This window comes from Grampus griseus (genome assembly GCF_964374135.1).
Source record: "Grampus griseus genome assembly, chromosome: 1".
In the NCBI taxonomy this organism is placed as follows: Eukaryota; Metazoa; Chordata; class Mammalia; order Artiodactyla; family Delphinidae; genus Grampus; species Grampus griseus.
The window spans coordinates 160,925,080-160,945,386 of NC_139017.1; the positions used below are offsets into that span (position 1 = coordinate 160,925,080).

General features: G+C 49.8%; 1 protein-coding gene across 1 annotated transcript in view; it reads right to left on the reverse strand.

The window, feature by feature from the left end:
- OPRD1 (opioid receptor delta 1) overlaps window positions 1-19,608 on the reverse strand; it is a gene marked incomplete at both ends in the record, with an annotated part of 36,154 nt that extends 16,546 nt beyond the window's left edge. Inside the window, one exon of the mRNA XM_082661966.1 lies at window positions 19,394-19,608. Coding sequence (XP_082518092.1) covers window positions 19,394-19,608 — 215 coding nt within the window. The remainder of the gene's footprint in view (window positions 1-19,393) is intronic.
- Window positions 19,609-20,307: the final 699 nt, after the last annotated feature.

Consider the following 20,307-nt stretch of genomic DNA (forward strand, 5'->3'; position numbering starts at 1 on the left):
CCACAACAAGAGAAGCCACTGCAGTGAGAAGCCGTGCACCTTAACGAAGAGCAGCCCCCACTCGCCACAACTAGAGAAAGCCTGTGCACAACAACAAAAACCCAACACAGCCAAAAATTAAATAAATAAATTTATTAAAAAAAAAAAAAACAGATGATACCACCATCTAGGTTAAGGGAGGGCCCAAGATGATGCAGGTAAATCACATCACAGGCACTCAGGCCAGGCCTTGTCCCATCTCTCCAGGCAAGTAAGGAAGGCCAAATCCATTTTCTGTGGGATCTATAACCTCAAAGTCATTAATGTAGACACATGTCACAATAGGAAGGGTGGCCTCTGTGGACAAGTTTTCAGGTTTCCGCCCCATGGCTGGCTATATTCACCATACCCAGATGTGGCATGGGGTGGGGGTGGGGGGGCGGGGAGGGTTCTTTTTTTTTCTTTTTTTACTTGTTTTTCTTTTCTTTTTCTTTTTTTCAGATGTGGTTTGTGTGTAGTTATTACCTCACTGACATCACTGCTGGTGGAACACCAGCTTAAGCCACACCCCCTGTCACTCATGGTCCCCAGACTGGCCTCCTTCGCTCACAACTTTGTTCCTCTCCTACATTTTTTTTTATTTGCACCAAGCGGCAAGCAGGATCTTAGTTCTCTGACCAGGGATCAAACTGGCACCCCCTGCAGTGGAAGCACAGAGTCTTAACCACTGGACCACCAGGGAAGTATCCCTCTCTTTTCTACTTCTAAGCCGTTCCAGAAATTCCCCGCTCCCTGCACCTCCAGCAGATACTGTCACCACCAAGGCTTTAATAACTGTAGTGGGTTGAATGGTGGCCCCTAAAAGACAAGTCCACGTCCCAACCCCCAGAACCTGTGAACTTCGTCTTATTTGGAAAAAGGATCTTTACATATGTAATTAAGTTAAGGATCTTGAGACCACCCTGGATTATATGGGTGGGCCCTAACTCTAATGACAAGTGTCTTTGTAACAGACACACAGCACACAGGGAGAAGAGACGGCCATGTGAAGATGGAAGCAGAGATTAGAAATAAGAGCGATGCAGTCACAAGCCAAGGACTGCTGGCACCACCAGAAGCTGAAGAGGAAAGGAAGGATTTGCCCCAAGGGCCTTCAGAGGGAATGCAGCCCTGAATACACTATTTGGACTTCTGGTCTCCAGAACTGTAAGAGGGTAAACTTCTGTTGTCTTAAGCCATTAAGTCCCGCTAATGTGTTACAGCAGCTCTAGGAAACTGATACATTAAAAGTGCAGCCAAGGAGAAGCATGGACTTTGGCACCAGACACACCTAGATTTAAGCCCCAGCTCTACCTCTCACTGTATGACCTTGGGTGAGTTCTAACTTCTCTGAGCCTCAGTATGCTCCTCTGTGAAGTGGGTATAAGCATCCTACTGCTTGAGGGGGTGGTGAGTGTGGAATGAGTTCATGCCTACGATGTCCCTAGCACACTGCCTGGCACACTCATATCATAGTGGCTTCTCTTCTTGTCCAGATGAGGAAAATGGGCCCAGAATGACACCTGATGAGCTGCCCTGCGGTCCCAGGCTCCTGACTCCTTTCCTGGCCCTTGGTAACCTACTACCATTGGGGTGGGACACAGAGTCCTGTGCTGGAACTTCAATACTAGAAGAGGCTCTGATCTAACACTGAGTTCCAACCTCCTCTCCCACTTTACAGATAGGGAAACTGAGGCCTGGAGAGGGAAAGACAATTGTGCAATGTTACACAGGGTATCAGTTTCCCTGACTTCTGAGAGCCCAAGGTCTTTCTACTTCTCCAAGCTGCCCTCCCAGGAGCTAAGTCTCAGATGAGGATTCAAGGTGGCTGAGGCCAAAAAGAAACAGGGGCTCCTATCCGAGGCTTCAGAATTCCTGACAAGTCCCTGGCCTACGTTCTATGTCCCTGTGTCCAGTGATTAACCAATGTAGGGTGGGTCCATGGATGGAACTGTTCCCATTACTGTCATCATCTTTGCCACCATCTCCATCACAGCAGCTACACTGACTCAGTGCTTACACAGGCCTGATGTATTCTATTGTGTCCTACCATGACATTTACATAGATTATCTCATTCAATCACTCCAACAACCTTATGAAATTGCTACTATTATCATCTTCATACAGAGGAGGAAAGTGAGCCTTGGAGAGCGTACTGGGTTGAACAGTTGCCCTCAAAATTCATGTCTACTTAGAACCTCAGAATGTGACCTTATTTGGAATTAGGGTCTTTGTGGATATAATTCATTAAGATGTGGTCATACTAGATTAGGGTGGGCCCTAAATCCAATATGATGCAGAGACACACACAGAGGGACATGGCCATGTGAAAACAGAGGCAAAAATTGGAATGATACAGCTGCAAGTTCAAGGGATACCAAGGATTGCCGGCAACCACCAGAAGCTGGGCGAGGAAGGATTCTTCCCCAGAGCCTTCAGAGGGAGATGGCCCTGTTGATTTCTGACTTCTTCAGCCTCCTGAACTATAAAGAAAACATTTCTGTTGTTTTAAACCACCTAGTTTATGGTAATTTGTTATGACAGCCCTAGGAAACTGATACAGAGGGGTTAATCATCTTGCCAGCCATGGCCTAAAACACAAAAGCAATGTCTGTTAAAATTGCTCCACTCCACAGCTCTCCCAACATAACAACTTTTTTCATCAGGAATACAGATTGTTGGCACTGAAAGGAAAGATGGCTGATTTACTGAGCATTTACTATGCGCCAGCTGCCCTGCTAAGGGCCACATGGGTGTTCACTATCCCACTGAATCTACACAACCATCACAGGAGGTAAGCATTATTCTCCCCATTTTACAGGTGAGCAATGTTGAGGCTCAGAGGGATGAAGTAACTTACCCAGAGTCCCGCAGCTGGGAGTGGCAGGGCCTAGGTTAGGCCTGGGTTGACTCCAGAACCCAGAGTCCTGACTTCTACCCCATCTTCTCCCTGTCTGTCAAGTTCAACCCCTTTGTTTTACAAATGAGGAAACTAAGGCAGAGCTACAGCAGGGATCCCAAAGGCTCTGCCCACGCTAGGGGATAAGCAGTTTAAATAAAACTGGGTCCAGCTGGGGCTCCCTCTATTTGTAGACAAAGGGTGGCTGCTCTTCTGGCTGGCAAAACAAGCAGGGCTGGGCAGCAAGCGCTGGGAGCTACAACCCTGCCCACCATTCCACGGGAGCGGCGAGAGGCCAGAAACGAATTAGCCATCTCAGTTTTGGCAAACCTTGAGGAAGGAAAGTGCTTAATTATAACGAGGCCCAGCGAGTGTGTCACCAAGAGAAGATTAAGGACTGGAACATGGCTATACAGAGCTCCTGAGCCGCACCTGAGCGGGGAGGCCGACCAGGGCGCGCTCAGCAATAAACAGGGCAGACACCTTGTTCGGTTCAGTTCAAGAACCACAACATGCTCATGGGATGCAGGGAAGAGAAGTTCTTCTCCATCACCCTGGCTCTGCTTCCGGCATAAGGATGGCTGGACCAGGGCGTGGGGCAGCCAGACACAACAGAAGCCCTGGAAAAGCAGATTTCCTTAAGTGTGGCATGTCGGCCCATGGGTCTCTGGAAATAGGACATGTCCCTCCTACAAACATGTACTGACATGCTGCATGAGTGTCAGACCCTAGGCTGGGGTTCCAGCTACAAACAAAGGATGCTCGCTCCACCCCACACCCCCTCATTCGGGGAGAGAGAGAGAGAAATGAGCGATCAGCGGTTTGAAAAGTGTATGGTCTCTGATGGGGGACACATAGGACACTGTGGGAACACAGAGGAGGCATCAAAGAAGGCTCCCTGGAGGAAAGACTTACTAAGCCGAAAAGTAAGGGGTTTCTCTAGAGGAAACAGAGGCCTGAGGTTCCTACATGTCTGCTTTCCCTCTTGTAGTTGGGGGATTTTTATTATAGATCCCAAGAACCCCACAGAGGGAATTTCATTAACAAAGTGCCAACTAGATATTTAAGAAACACTCAGTGATGCCTCCTTAGAGTCAGGGATTGGGCTAGGAAACAGGAAAGAAGATGAAGGGGATACAGTTCCTGCCCTCCAGGAGCCACCAGTCTAAAATGGAAGTCAAACACAGGAACAAGCAATTACACTACAACTAGAAAACATCCATTTCAAGACCATCAATGTTTGTGTGCATCTCCCCTCTTCCTATATGACAGGCACTGGATGAAAGTACTTGATTTACATCATTGCACTTAATCCTCACAACAAATGACGGTAGTAAGCACTATCACTGCATTTGGCAGACAAGGGGACTCTGAGGCTCAGAGAGGCAGATAAACTTGCCCAAGGTCACACAGCCTATAGGTTGTAGGACCAGGACACAAGCCCAGGTCTGTCTGACCCTGTGATGGTAATTCATTTTATGTGTCAAAGTGGCTGGGCTATCGTACCCAGTTATTTAATCAAACACTAATCGAGGTGTTGCTGTGAAGGGATGTTGTAGATGTCATTAACATCTGCAATCAGTTGACTTGAAGGAGATTATCCATGATAATGAGGGTCTGCCTTAAGAGCAAAACTGAGGTTTCCCAGAAGAAGAAGAAATTCCTCCTGCCTGAGAGTTGCCAGCCTGCCAGCCCACCCTACAAATTTCAGACTTGCCTAGCCAGACCCCACAATCGCATCAGCCAGTTCCTCAAAATATATCTTACTGGTCTTTTTTCTTTTCTGGTAGGACCTTGACGGATACAGACCCGAAAGCCATGCTCTAGGCTAAGGATGGCGCTGGGAAGCCGCACCATCTCCTCACCCGGAAAAGGACAATGACAACTGCCACCACGCTGGGTTGTTTCAGGGGTCCAGTGTGAGAGGCAGCGTGATCCAATGGAGAGGGCAGGCCCTGCAATCACTTACTAACCTTGGGGTCCTTGGGCAAAAGTCTTATATCCCTGAGCCTCAGCTTCTTCATCTGAGGTAGGCAGATGGTTCCTACCTCACAGAAGTGTCGTGAAGATTAAGTGAGATTTTGCACGGACGGTCTCCTGTATGGAGCATGGTAATAGGGCCAAAACGGATGCTTGGGACTTCCCTGGTGGCACAGTGGTTAAGAATCCGCCTGCCAGTGCAGGGGACACAGGTTCGAGCCCTGGTTTGGGAAGATCCCACATGCCACGGAGCAACTAAGCCCGTGCACCACAACTACTGAGCCTGTGCTCTAGAGCCTGTGAGCCACAGCTACTGAGCCTGCGAGCCACAGCTACTGAGCCCACGTGCCACAACTACTGAAGCCCAACATATTGTATGATTTCATTTATAGTAAATGTCCAGATTTGGCAAATCTACAGAGACAGAAAGTAGATTGGTGGTTACCCAGGTCTGGGGCAGGGCGTGGTAAGGGAGTGACTATTTGTGGTTATGGGGTTCTTTTTGAGGTGATGAAAATGTACTAAAATTGGTTGTGATGATGGTTACACAACTCTGTTGCTATACTTTAAATGGGTGAATTGTATGGTATGTGAATTATATCTCAATAAAACTTTTATATTTAAAAAAGGTAAAAAAAATAATAAAACCTACCGAAGCCCATGTGCCTAGAGCCCGTGCTCCGCAATAAGAGAAGCCACCGCGATGAGAAGCCCTCACACCGCAACGAAGAGCAGCCCCCGCTCTCCTCAACTAGAGAAAGCCCGTACAGCAACGAAGACCCAATGCAGCCAAAAATAAATACATAAATAAATAAATGTATTAAAAAAAGAAAAAAACGCACGCTCATTTTTGCCACAGTTGTAATGGGTGAATTCTTAATTACTTTGAGTACTTACCATTGCCAAGTAAATGTTCCAATCCCATAATTCCATGTAAAAAATTGCCCTCAGGTTTTGCATTCTTAGTGGCCTCATATGGATGCTACAGTTTGCCTAATCTGTACCCTCCCACCCCGCCCCACGCCTCACCCACCAGGGCCACTCCTTGAGGACAATGGGCAAGGCAGGCCCCATGCAGACCGCTTCACACACATTCTCTCCTTTGACTCACACCCACCGGGAAAAGTGGGTATCAATACATTCCCATTTCGTTCACAGAAGAAACCTATAGCCCAAAGAGAAGAGGTGCTTGTCCAGAAGCGCAGGGTGGACAGAACCACGGTCTAAAGTCATGTGTTCTGAAAAGCCCAGGCTTCCCACCTCTAGGCCTTTGGCCATGCTGGGCATCACTTATACTTCCTTCTGCCTGACACACAATAGAGTTTCATTTTTGTTTTATTAATTAATAATTCAGTATTTTATTTTATTTATTTTTTTATTTTTTGCAGTACGCGGGCCTCGCACTGTTGTGGCCTCTCCCGTTGCGGAGCACAGGCTCCAGACGCGCAGGCTCAGCGGCCATGGCTCACGGGCCCAGCTGCTCCGCGGCATGTGGGATCTTCCCGGACTGGGGCACGAACCCGTGTCCTCTGCCTCGGCAGGCGGACTCTCAACCACTGCACCACCAGGGAAGCCCAATAATTCAGTATTTTAATAACGATAAATCAGTCCTGCTCCATGGCCTCTCCCAATCCCTGCGTGTGTGACAAAGTCATTTTTCCACATTTGGGATCAGAGGGTATCATGAGTTTGACCTTCTTCACGGACGTTCCTTCTTGGACACTGCATGAGTGGGCTCCGGGAATCAAGGCGCCTCAGTTCAAGGCTGATTCTGCCATTTACCCAAGGCTGATTCTGCCCTCAGCAACTGAATTATCACCTCTGAGCCTCAGTGGCCTCATCTGTCAAATGGAGAGAAACATGGTACCAAGCTCAAAGAATTGGGAGAATTAAATGAGATCATTTATGTGAGGCGCTCAGCACAGAGCTGCCCACCTTGTCAGCCCTCAAGAAAGGTCAGCAGTGCTATTTTTGGTGTTAAGTCCGACAAGTCAATATGCCATTCTTTGCTGTTGACCTCTCTCGTACCTGGGATGACCAGGCCTGAGCCTGTGGAGGAAGCGTCTTGTGGCCACCTGCCCCTCCCAGCAGGACAGCCCTCTGACCACGTGTGGGCTCTGCTCCCTCTTCACTGGGAGGAATGGAAAATCACTAGATGTGGGGCATTTCCTAGCACTTCAGGAAGATGAGTTTTTGTAACCAAGGGAAACAAATTACCTCCATCTGTCCTGCAGGGGCATCTGGCCTGGCCGGCAGAAGCAGTTTCTTTCCCTTGGCTTAATCCTTGCCCCTGTTCCCAAGTCCTAGGCAACCAGCCAAAAGGCATCATTATCACCAACAATTTCCTGTTATGGGCCAGGCCCTGTGCTAAGGCCATACATCATCTCCCTTAACTTTTGCCCTCACTGTTCCCCCTGCTAAAACACTTCCTCCTAGCAACTGACCTCTGCTCAATTGTCTCCTCCTCCCCAACCTCCCCATCTACATCTGCAGCCCCGCCACTCTGTCACCATGCTTGTTTCAGTTGACTTCATTGCCTATAGGCCTTACATCTATTTCTTTATTGTCTATCTTTTCCCCACTAGAATGTCAGCTCCATGAGGACAGGGACTGTGTCTTGATCATTGTTGCATACCTAGCACCTAGAACTCTTCCTGATACTTAGGAAGAGTTGCTGAATGTATGTTTACCTGCAATGTAGGTGTTTTTCTATCATCCCTATTTCACAGATAAGAAAACAGGCTCTGTGAGGTGAGCCTAAGGGTGGAAAGCCAGCAAGAAGCAGACTGGATTGGAATCCAATCTCTGAAGGATATGGCTGCTTCACTAGATGCTGGCCTTGCCCCAGGGAACTTGGGTTCGTTGGGCCTCTTAGGTGTTGTCAGTGGCCCCCAAGCTGGACTGCCTTGTGTAGGAACTAACATCTCATGCTCCCAGCTACTCCTATTCCCAGCCACCCTTTGGCTCTCCCTTAGCCCAGGTAATCCCAAGCATGGAAACAGATGCAAGAGAAGGCAAGGGGTTAGGAAAGGCAAGTTCCAGTCCTGCCTTGGCCACTGACTCAAAAGACACAGAATTTCTCCAGGCCTCAGTTTACTCATTTGTAAATCAGAGGGGCTAAACTTGATATACAAGATGGCAGAGGTCAGGGCAATGGTTAAAAGTGCGAGCTCTACTATGTACAATAGCCAGCCAAGACTTAGAAACAACCTAAACGTCCATCGACAGATGAATGGATAAAGAAGACATGGTACATAAATACAATGGAATACTACTCAGCCATAAAAAAGAATGAAATAATGCCACTTGCAGAAACATGGGTGCAACTGGAGATTATCATACTAAGTGAAGTAAATCAGAGAGAGAAAGATAAATACTATACGATATCACTTATATGTAGAATCTAAAATATGACACAGGGCTCCCCTGGTGGCGCAGTGGTTGAGAGTCCGCCTGCAGATGCAGGGGACACGGGTTCATGCCCCGGTCCGGGAAGATCCCACATGCCGCGGAGTGGCTCGGCCCATGAGCCATGGCCACTGAGCCTGCGTGTCCGGAGCCTGTGCTCCGCAACGGGAGAGGTCACAACAGTGAGAGGCCCACGTACCGCAAAAAAAAAACCAAAAATAAAATATGACACAAATGAACCCATCTATGAAACAGACTCACATGATACTATACATAGAAAATCCTGAAGATGCCACCAGAAAACTACTAGAGCTAATCAATGAATTTGGTAAAGTTGCAGGATATAAAATTAATGCACAGAAATCTCTTGCATTCCTATACACTAACACTGAAAGATCAGAAAGAGAAATTAAAGAAACAATCCCATTCACCACTGCAACAAAAAGAATAAAATATCTAGGAATAAACCTACCTAAGGAGGTAGAAGACCTGTACTCAGAAAACTATAAGACACTGATAAGGGCTTCCCTGGTGGTGCAGTGGTTGAGAGTCCGCCTGCCGATGCAGGGGACATGGGTTCGTGCCCGGGTCCAGGAAGATCCCACATGCCGCAGAGCGGCTGGGCCCATGAGCCATGGCCACTGAGCCTGCGCGTCCGGAGCCTGTGCTCCACAATGGGAGAGGCCACAACAGTGAGAGGCCCGCGTACCACAAAAAAAAAAAAAAAAAAAAAAAAGACACTGATAAAAGAAATCAAAGATGACACAAACAGATGGAGAGATATACCATGTTCATGGATTGGAAGAATCAATATTGTGAAAATGACTATACTACCCAAAGCAATCTACAGATTCAATGCAATCCCTATCAAATTACCATGGTATTTTTTACAAAACTAGAACAAAAAATCTTAAAATTTGTATGGAGACACAAAAGACCCCAAATAGCCAAAGCAATCTTGAGAAAAAAAAACGGAGCTGGAGGAATCAGACTCCCTAACTTCAGACTATACTACAAAGCTACAGTAATCAAGACAGTATGGTACTGGCACAAAAACAGAAATATAGATCAATGGAACAGGATAGAAAGCCCAGAAACAACCTAAACATCCATCGACAGATGAATGGATCATGCACCTATGGTCAACCAATCTATGACAAAGGAGGCAAGTATATACAATGGAGAAAAGAGTCTCTTCAATAAGTGGCGCTGAGAAAACTGGACAGCTACATGTAAAAGAATGAAATTAGAACAGTCCCTAACACAATACACAAAAATAAACTCAAAATGGATTAAAGACCTAAATGTAAGACCAAACACTATAAAACACTTAGAGGAAAACATAGGAAGAGGACTCTTTGACATAAACCACAGCAAGATCTTTTTTGATCCACCTCCTAGAGTAATGGAAATAAAAACAAAAATAAACAAATGGGACCTAAGGAAACTTAAAAGCTTTTGCACAGCAAAGGAAACCATAAACAAGATGAAAAGACAACCCTCAGAATGGGAGAAAATATCTGCAAATGAATCAAAGGACAAAGGATTAATCTCCAAAATATATAAACAGCTCATGCAGCTCAATATTAAAAAAAACAAAACAACCTAATCAAAAAATGGGCAGAAGACCTAAATAGACATTTCTCCAAAGAAGACATACAGATGGCCAAGAAGCACATGAAAAGCTGCTCAACATCACTAATTATTAGAGAAATGCAAATCAAAACTACAATGAGGTATCACCTCACACCAGTTAGAATGGGCATCATCAGAAGATCTACAAACAATAAATGCTGGAGAGGGTGTGGAGAAAAGGGAACCCTCTTGCACTGTTGGTAGGAATGTAAATTGATATAGCCACTATGGAGAACAGTATGCAGGTTCCTTAAAAAACTAAAAATAGAATTACCATATGACCCAGCAATCCCACTACTGGGCATTTACCCAGAGAAAACCATAATTCAAAAAGACACATGCACCCCAAAGTTCACTGCAGCACTATTTACAATCGCCAGGTCAAGGAAGCAACCTAAATGCCCATCGACAGACAAATGGATAAAGAAGATGTGGTACATATATACAATGGAATATTACTCAGCCACAAAAAGGAACAAAATTGGGTCATTTGTTGAGACGTGGATGCATCTAGAAACTGTCATACAGAGTGAAGTCAGAAAGAGAAAAACAAATATCGTATATTAATGCATACATGTGGAATCTAGAAAAATGGTACAGACAAACCAGTTTACAAGGCAGAAATAGAGACACAGATATAAAGAACAAACATATGGATACCAAGGGAGGAAAGTGGGGGTGGGGGTGGGGGGGTGGGATGAACTGGGAGATTGGGATTGACATGTATACACTGATGTGTATAAAATAGAGAACTAATAAGAACATGCTGCATAGCACAGGAACTCCACTTTGCTGTACAGTAGAAACTAACACAACATTGTAAAACAACTATACCACCCCCCCGCCGAAAAAAAAGAACAGACTCACAGACATAAAGAACAGACTTGTGGTTGCCAAGGAGGAGGGGGGTGGGGGAGGGATGGATTGGGAGTTTGGGATTAGCAGATGCAAACTATTATATATAAAATGGATAAACAACAAGGTCCTACTGTATAGTACCGGGAACTACATTCAATATCCTGAGATAAACCATAATGGAAAAGAATATTAAAAAGAATGTATATATATGTATAACTGAATCACTTTGCTGGACAGCAGAAATTAACACAACATTTTAAATCGACTATACTTCAATTAAAAAAAAAAGTGCAGGCTCTGCGATCAGAATAACCTGACTTCAATCCGACTCCAGGACTTCGAGCATATTATATCAAACATTCTCTGAGCCTCGAGTTTCCTCATCTAGAAAATGGGGGCAACTGCACTCACCTAATAGAGGTCTGTGAGGATTAAATAGGATAATATACATACATCTCTAAGCAGAGTGCCTGGCACAAAATAAATGTGCAATAAAGAGAATAATCATCCGTGATTCAAAATTCTACGCCCTAGTGAAAAGGCTACTTCGGCAGGGGAGGGGAGTGAGGCCATTTCTACCTCTCCCTGTGTCATGTTTATTGAATGGGACTCTTTGACCTCACAGGACTCTGAAGTTTGAGTTCCTTCCACTTATCAAGAAAGACTTGGGAAGCTACAGAAGAAAAAATTCTTGCTGCACACACCCACCCCGGCCAGAGACAAAGCTGCTGATTTCTGCAGCTGAACTGGGAGCTCTAAATCAATAGAACACAACGCAGACACCCCACCCCACCCGATGCCGCCCAGATGGTACTGGGGCCTCTGCAGCCTGCAAGATGATAAATCGCTAATTTAAGCCGGGCTTTCTGCTCTACGCCACGATTATCCCTCTTCCTGTGCATGTTATGATGTCTGGGTAGCCAATTAGATTTCGAGGTCCCAGGACTCCGAGGTTAATGAAATCATGCCTTGCCCTTGCATAGCCCCCGTCCTCTAAAGTTCAGGCGTCATCCTCCAGGAAGGGGAGAAGGGAAATCTGAGATCACAGAATCTGAGAAGCATTCTTCCTCCAGTCTCAGCTGTGGGTAAAGGAGCCTAAAATTACGTATGTCTACCTTTTCTCCACCCAAACCTCCACACAGTGGTTTGCCAGTGCCCTCTTGCATAGCTTCAGGGACAGGAAACTCCCTATATTACACAGCAGCCCATACCTTCCTGAAGAGCTCTGTTAGAAACTTTCTTCTAGAAATAATATGAGATGTGCACAAACATATGGGTTCAAGAACATTCACAGACACATTATTTAGACTGGCATGATATGAGAAACGATGTAAGTCCCCCCATATAGAAGACATTCATACAACGCAGCCGTCAAAAATCATGTCTTCAAAGAATGTTTGATAACATGAGAATACACTCATAATGGTATGTGAAAAGGCAGCTTACAAAATATTATATATGATGTGATCATTATTTCAATGTAGTATGATATAGATGTCATTAAAACACACACACACATACAAACAAACACAGAGCGAGAGACACAGAAAGAGATGGGAAGGAAATACACCAAAATGACAAAGCTTTTCTCTTTATGGTAGGATTATGGGTAATGTTTGTCGCTGCCTAATCGTCTCAGTATTTTCTGAAATAACTACAGTGTTACTTGTGGTGATTTATGATACTGTGTTTATTGTAAAAAAAAATGTCTAGTATTGAGCTGACAAAGTTTCCCTGTAGCATCCACCCAATAATTCTAGTTCCTCTGGGGCTCGATAAATGTCGATCAAATGAGTGAGAAGCAAGTCTCACTCCTCTTCTAAACAGACATAATAATAGAAAATGTTTATAGAATATTTACCAAGTTCCTGGCTCTGTGCTGAAGTCCTTCACATGAACTTCATGAACTTCTCATGAACTTCTCATAACCACCCTATGAGGGTCTATTGCTACTCCCATTTCACAGATGAGAAAACTGAGGCTCAGAGAGGTTATGCATGTATCTCCCAAGCTCACTCTCTTGGTAAATGTGATCCCAGGTCAGTCTGGCTATGACGTCCAGACTCCCAAGTGCTGTCACCCCACACAGAGGCCTCAGAGGTTTGCAGACAGCAATCTGCCCTCCTCCCCAGCCCTGGTCCTCCCTCCTCTAACTAGACAGTCCCAGCTCTCGCCTCCATTCCCCATGTGTCCCATGGATGGCAGTGGCAGAGTGGACGTGGAGGGGTTTGGGAGTCAGAAAGACCTGGGTGTGCCTCCTTCTGGCTGTGAGAGGCTCCCTCGGAGCCTTCCCGCCCTCACCTCTCATACCCTCGCAGGCCTGTCATGCAGCTTGGAGGAGCCTCTGGCATGTGGCAGGAGCGCGGGACTGACTCCTCTGGATTCTCCCCGGTGTGTCTGTGAGTCACACATGTTCCCCAGGGAATGAACCCAAGACCTGGGAAGCTAGGCCCTGGGGCAGGGCCAGGAGGCTCGGGGACACCATCCAGGGCTGCTGCCCTTCCCACTCGCCTCGCCAGAGCTCATCTGGCCCAGCCTCCTGCCTTCTGCAGGTCCCACAGCGCTCCGGCTTAGAAAGGAACAACCAAGGCCAGGGTTTCTGGGGCCTGTCCCAGGTCACCCAGCTCTCTTCCATCACCCTGAGCTGACCCCTTCCAATCCACCCCAAGCCCACCCACAGAAAATTAATCTTCTTGAACTCCATTCTGCACAGACTGCTCCAAAGTCCTCTTCCCCATGGCCTGTGACCAAAAGCTCCTTCACTTCCCAGCATGGCTGCCTTACCATGGGCCCCAAGAACCTGTCTAGCACAACTCGAGCCACAGCACGGCCTCTGGCCCCTAACACAGCCACGCTGGGCCGGAGTCCAGGCCCCTCCTCCACCCTCCCTCCCCACCCCCCCTCACCAGAATGACTCCCTCCAATTCCCTGGGGCTGGTCCATGGAGTTCCTCTAATATTTGCACCCTCCCCCAGGAATTCTGGAAGGTCGGTGGGTGCATCACTGGCCCCAGGGCCTGGCCGCAGCTCAACACACAGCAGGCACTGCTGACAACCACGGTGAGGAGGACACCTGTCTGCAAGGCCTTCCCTGCTTTGGTCCTTATGGCCTCTGCAGCCTCACAGCCAGCCCAGCCCCTGGCTCTCTCCATTCTGCCACGGTGAACCTTCCTGGCCTCTGCAGCTCTGCCATGCGATCATCTGCTGAAGCTTTCTTTGCTTGTGCTGTTCCCTCTGCCTGGAATGTTCTACCCCCCTCTCCGTGGAGCCAACTACTGCTCCTCCTTCACGACTCAGCACAGACACCTGCTCTGGCTGGGTCAGGTGCCCCCCTGGCCTCCCTCAGCTCCAGGAAGCTGCAATTGTCCCTGGAGCTGTAACTAACTAGGGGGTCCTGGGGGTACATCAGAGGCCAGAGGCCACGCTGAAGCTTAAGCTGAGAGTCTGGTCAGTGGGAGCTGAGGTTGGACGGGCCTGCCACGGGTCAGCATCAGCAAAGGCTTGTTGAATGAGTAAACATGCAGACGATGCAGGAAACAGGAAAGGACCCAAGGTGGAAAGTGTAGACAGTCAGGTCTCATAGCCACCAGCTCTGCAGGGGTGCCTGTTAATCTCGGCATTTGACACATACTGAAGGCCTACTATGTACCAGGTGCTGTGCTATGACCTTCACATTCATGATCTCACTTAATGCTCCCAATAATGTATCCTGATCACCCCAAATTTGCAAATGCAGAAATGGGGCTCAGGGGAGTTAAGCTGTTTGCCCAAAGCCACAACACTGGGACATGGTCGAGCGGGGATGGAGACCAGCATGACCTGACCCCCAGCCATGAACCTTCACCACTGCACTGTGTCACCTCACTGGGATCTCTCCTGGCCCAGGAGCCCTGCATCCGCAGACCCCAATCAGGACAAGAGAGGGGAGGGAGACAAGAAGGCAAGGGCTTCACGCTGCGTCCCCAAGAGCAGGACGGGGACTCAGAGCTCTCACCCTGAGCACTTGTCCCAGCAACCCCTGGCACCTCGGTAGTAGACAGAGGGGACACCCAGAACCCTTACTCACCTGTCACGGCCCTGCCCCACACTAGGCTGCCAGGCCCAACCTCCCCTCCCTGCTCTGTGCCGCAGTCACCTGGGACGGGAGGGAACGCACGACGCTCTACCAACGTCATCTTGTCATCTTTAAGATGAAGGTGCCTCTGAGGCAGGTGCTACGATCCACATTTTATAAATAGAGAAACTGCGGTGCAGAGTGGCCATCCACCCTGCTAAGGATCTTAGCAGGTGGCAGAGCTGACATTTGATACAAGAGTCAGAAGAGACGCCGGCCCAGGAAGAGCTCAAGGGGCAGAGAAACGCATAGTCTGAAACAGTCATGAAGAGGCAGGCCGGGCTGGTAAGAGGCAGGGAGGCCCGGCGGGGCTGATGGGGGTGGTGAGAGACACAGCAAGGTGCAAACCTGCCGAAATCAGGGTCAGGGAGAGGTGGAAGCCGGGGACAGGGCAGGCGGACAAGAGACCAGGTGGAGAAGCATTGACTCCAATCTCCTACTGGATTCAGGACAGGCAAACTGGGAAGCCCTGAGGCACGTAGAGGGAAGATGGGGTCACCCATCAGAGATGTGGGGGTCCTTAAGCCCTTCACACTCCACCCTGCCTAGAGGGCCGCCAATGGGGACTCTGAAATGCCAGCCCTGCTCAGGGTACGACTGCACCCAGGAGGAGGGGTTGTTGGGTGTCTGCTCTAAAGACCCAACAAGTCAGCACCCCTGCTGAACTCACCCTGCAGGGGTCGGGAGTGTCTGCCTGGGGACCACACATCCCCGGAACTCCTGCTCACACTTCATGGAACGCTCAGGCACCACAGGCTGTTCGCTCAGAGTGCAATTTCCAGAGGCCCCTCTCATGTATCCAAAAGGATGAGTGGGCTTCTCAGGCGGGTCCGTGGATCAAGGAGAGGGTCAGAGTCGCGGGGGGGAGGAGGGAACGGAGAGTGCTTTGTGTCTGGGATTCTGAGATACCCGTGCTCTGTTTTTTCAGCCCCTCTTCCATGTCAGGCTTCCCGTCACAGGCTCTTCCCTCACCTTTTTACTTAGTTACCCCCTCCTCATCCTTCAGCTCCTCGGAGGCCTTTCCTGAACTTCCAGACCAGGTGAGACCCTCCCCGCTTCGGGGGCTCCCACAGCTCCCTCATACTCTTCCACGGCCCTCACCACGGCTACAAACTTAAATCCATTGGCTGGCTGGCTGATGAATGTCTATTTCTCCCAGACCTGAGCTCCATGAGGGCAGGGACGGGGGATTTTCTTCCCCACCATCATCTCAGCATCTAGCAGAGCGCATCCATAGGATATATCTTGAATGAGTTAATTCTTTTCGTTCCTTCACATAGAGACCCTCCCTGTTCTCAAAGGGCTTAAAAGGCTCAGACACAACGTGTTATTTAATCCTCGCCACAAGCCCAGATGCATTGCTGTTACTTCCACTTTACGGGTGAAGAAATGAACTTCCGAAAGGTGAAGTCACTAGTCCAAATACACAGCAAGTAAGTGGCTTTGAATCAGGATTTGCCCATTGATGCCCGTTGATCTGACTTCAGAGCGCCAGCTCTGCCACTACATCTCCCTGCTTTTCTGCCTCAACGGTCCTCTGGATCTTCCTTTGCAAACCTTCCCCTGCTCCCCAGATAGGTTCAGCTCAGGACTGACAGGCAGAATTCATTCATTCAATCACTCATTCATTCAACCAGTCAACTGAGTAACTTATTGGTGGGGCTGAGCTCTGCATGGGGTGTCAGGGAACCACAGATACACCAGAGGCTTTTCTCCATCCTGGCTCCCCTCCCTGCACTGCTCTTGGGACTTTTCCAGCAGAAGCCAAGCCCCAGGCAGCTGCCCCGTCCCTAGCCTCCCCTTCAGTGGGGAAGGACTAAGTGCAGGGGCCCGTCATTCCCCTCCCCAAGGACGGCAGCCTAAAATACGTGTGCTGAATAATGTGTAGGCTCATCGTCCTTTTGTCTCCATCATTCTCTGAGAATCCTAGGACAAGAGGAGGAACAGGATCCTGCCCCCGCCTTCCATGCAATTCTTTGTCCCCTATCCCAGGCAGCTCTGGAAAAAGTTCTGGACAAGACCAGGGTTCTACTCTGGGTCTGGAGCCAGCTGTGGGACCTCAGGGGGACAGGCCACCTTGCCTCCCTCTGAACTGCAGATTCCTCACCCGTAGAATGGAGGTGACAATGAAGGGGATGCCAATGCCTATCCCACAGGGTTGTAGGTGAGGATTAAATCAGTCGGGCCCAGAGATACAGTGATCACATAGATGGTTGGCCCAGGAAATGTCTTAGCAACACAGGGACCTGAGGGGCCAGCTCTGCTGCTTCCAAGATGCATTTGACAATGTGATTTTGGGAAGCTTGGTTGGAGTACCCTAGCAGGCAGAGCCCAGGGCCTGCCCTGAGTGGACCCTCAGAAGTGAGAGGCCCTCCCCTGGCTCAGTGGTAGTGCGGGAGCTGTGCTCATCAGCCCACCAGCCAGAGGCCCCAGGAAAGAGACCGGAGATGGAACCGAACACACTGACACTCAGCTTTCCCCAGATCAGAGCACTTAGAGCCCCCCTAGAGAGCGCAAGTGCCAGGAACCTGGGACTCCCTGAATCAGAGCTACTCCCAGGCCCACCTTAGGACAAGCGCCCCCTCACTCTCCTCTGTCGTAGGCACTGGATTCTGAAGAATCTGGAAAGTTGCTCATCCGCATCGTACACACAGCTTCCACTTATTGGGTCCAGGCACCACGCCAGCTGCATTATATATGCTCACTCAGTGACACCTCACAAAAACCCTGAGGAAGCTTCTATTATTCCCCCATTCTATAGATGAAGAAACTGAGGCTCAAAGAGACTAAGTGTTTTACCCAAGTCACAGAGCCAGTTCGTGGCTGGGATTAACACTCAGGTTGACCCAAGTCTACATGCCACGCTACTTCCGAAGGTAAAGGGGGGAGCATCCCCGACAAAAATGCAAAGCAAAGCTCAATCCTGCCTGTGCTTGGGGGAATTTTCCCACTGTGGCTCGTGATGCGTCACTGAAAGCACAGGACGTTCTTGTGCCCTCCACTCTTCTTGGGGGAGCAAAGTTTCCCCTGGAGTCATCGACGCCAAAGCTCCCTCAACACCCACACACCAACGCAACTCTCCTGTATGCTGCACCCTGCCCGGCAGAGACCCCAGACTCTGGAATTCATACTCCCAACTGAGGAGGTTGGGTCTCTATCCCTCAGACAGGGAAACTGAGGCAGATGGGGCAGATGGTGGGGCAGGGGGAATGGGCCCCCAATGTGATAGGCATCAGCGACTGCACCAAGACCACAGTTCACATCTCCCACCTCAGAATCCACAATCTGCCCTGTGCCTTCTGCCCGGCTTGGTGACACCAGAGCCCAGAGATGTTCAGGGTTGTACTCTTGGTCAACCACCGTGGATGACCCATTTCCAACTAACAGTAAATACCCGGGCATCTTTGTTGTTATAAGGATAGGCGTTTCCTTTCAATTCTTTTTGCCAGTGTCTGCACTGACAGAGCTGGGTCAGGAAGGCTCCTTTTGGACAAGCCAATGATGTTTTAGACTCTCTGAGAAGGTCCCCGCACTGAACGTAGATACCAAGAAGCAAACTTCACTTCCTCAGATGAAAGTACAAACTTCACTCCAGCCCAAACAAATCACTTTTGTCTTTTCCATAAAACAAAAGACTGTTAGAGGAGAGGAGGAGAAGGTGAGAGGGAGCATTTGTGAGGAGGATCTGAGGTCTCTCTGAATCACGTCCAGAGCCATGGACTAGAGGGCCACTGGGGAAGGAAGCAGAGAGCGACTAGCTGGCCCACTGTACCCAGGAACCATGGCTACCCCTTAACAAACGCACACACAGGTGCACAAACACAAGTGTCCAAAGCCACTCTAGATGCTCTCCTCCTCCGAGGGTTTCAGGGGTCTGACAAGAAACAAGTCACACTGTCACGTGCTCCTACAGAGAGAATTACAAACTGACAGTGTGAGACAAGCACACACACCAACACTGGGACCCCAGCAGAAGATCCCCGAGTGTGACTTGGTGAGTGCCACCTCCGCATGATGCGGTCACACAAGCGCTCCTGTGCCCTCACCTGTGCAGTCAGCCCACACACTGCCGTCTCCCCAGAGGCCCACGGCACTTCCGGCATCTCTGCCCACCCCTACCAGGTTTTTGGAGGTCCAAACACACATCTGTACTGTCACAAACAAAATCACGCACTCACAAACTGTGACAGACACACAACTGTCGCCAAACTGTCCCACATAGATTGATAGAGAAATAGGGGATGCCAACAGATGATCAAATGTTATTAGTTAAACGCGGGAGCGCACACACACGCACGCGCACGCGCGCGCGCGCCAGCGTCCCCCTCGAGATGGAAGTGGTCTTTCCGCTGAGGCCCGGGCGCTCCCTTCAGGAAGTGCGGAGGCCCCGGGAGTGCGGGGTCTGAGGTCAGGGTCCCAGGTCCGTAGTCCCCACCCCACCCCGGGGCATAGCCCGACGCACCGGCCCGCAGCGCACTCACCGGACGATGCCGAACATGACGAGCACGTTGCCCAGCAGCCCCACGGTGCACACTGCCGAGTAGAGCGCGGTGATGGCGATAGCCAGGGCGAGGGACGAGGCGCTCCGTGCTGCCGGCGGCCCCGACGCATTGGCGCCCGCGCTGGGGAAGGCGTCCGACGCGTTGGCGAGGAGCAAGGACCGCAGCTCGGCGTCGGGGGAGGGGGCCGGTTCCATGGCGGCCAGGCGGCCGGCGCCGCGTCCCTGCCCGCCGTGCGCCCTGGGCGCAGAGACCCGGTGCGAGCGGCGCGCCAAGGGACGAGGCCGCGGCCCCGACGCCGCCGGCTGCTGCGCCCCGACAGCCCGGCTATCTCCGCGCCCTGTCCGCCCGCCTCGCCGCCCGCACCGGCCCGGCCCCCAGCTCCCGCCCGCTCTCCGAGCCCAGACCGCTCTGAGCCAGGAGCCGCTGCGGGCTCCTCGGACGCGCCCGCCGCGCGCACCACGTGGCCCGGAGGCGGCAGCCAGTCTGCGCCCGCTACCGGGGGCCGGGCATTGCACCACCAACTTGGAGTGGAGCCAGGGAAGCTACCCACTCTCTCCCTAGGGATGTTCTGCCGGCTCGGTTGCGCGCCCACCCCAGCCGGGACTCATTTCTGCATCCTCTGCCGCTTGCGGATTGGAAGGACCTCTATATGAATCCCACCTCCCACTCCTGCACTAACAGAGTGACCTTGAGCAAGTCACTTAACCTCTCTCACCTTCATTTTTCTCTTCTGAAAAATGAGGATAATCGCACCACCTCCTTCAGAGGGTTGTTGGGGAGATTAGTAAGATGATGCGGGTAAAGAACTTAGCTCGGTGCCGGGTACACAGTAAATGCTTCGTAAATAACCATTACTATCCATGGCTTTCTTTTACTCCATTCATTTGCTCAAC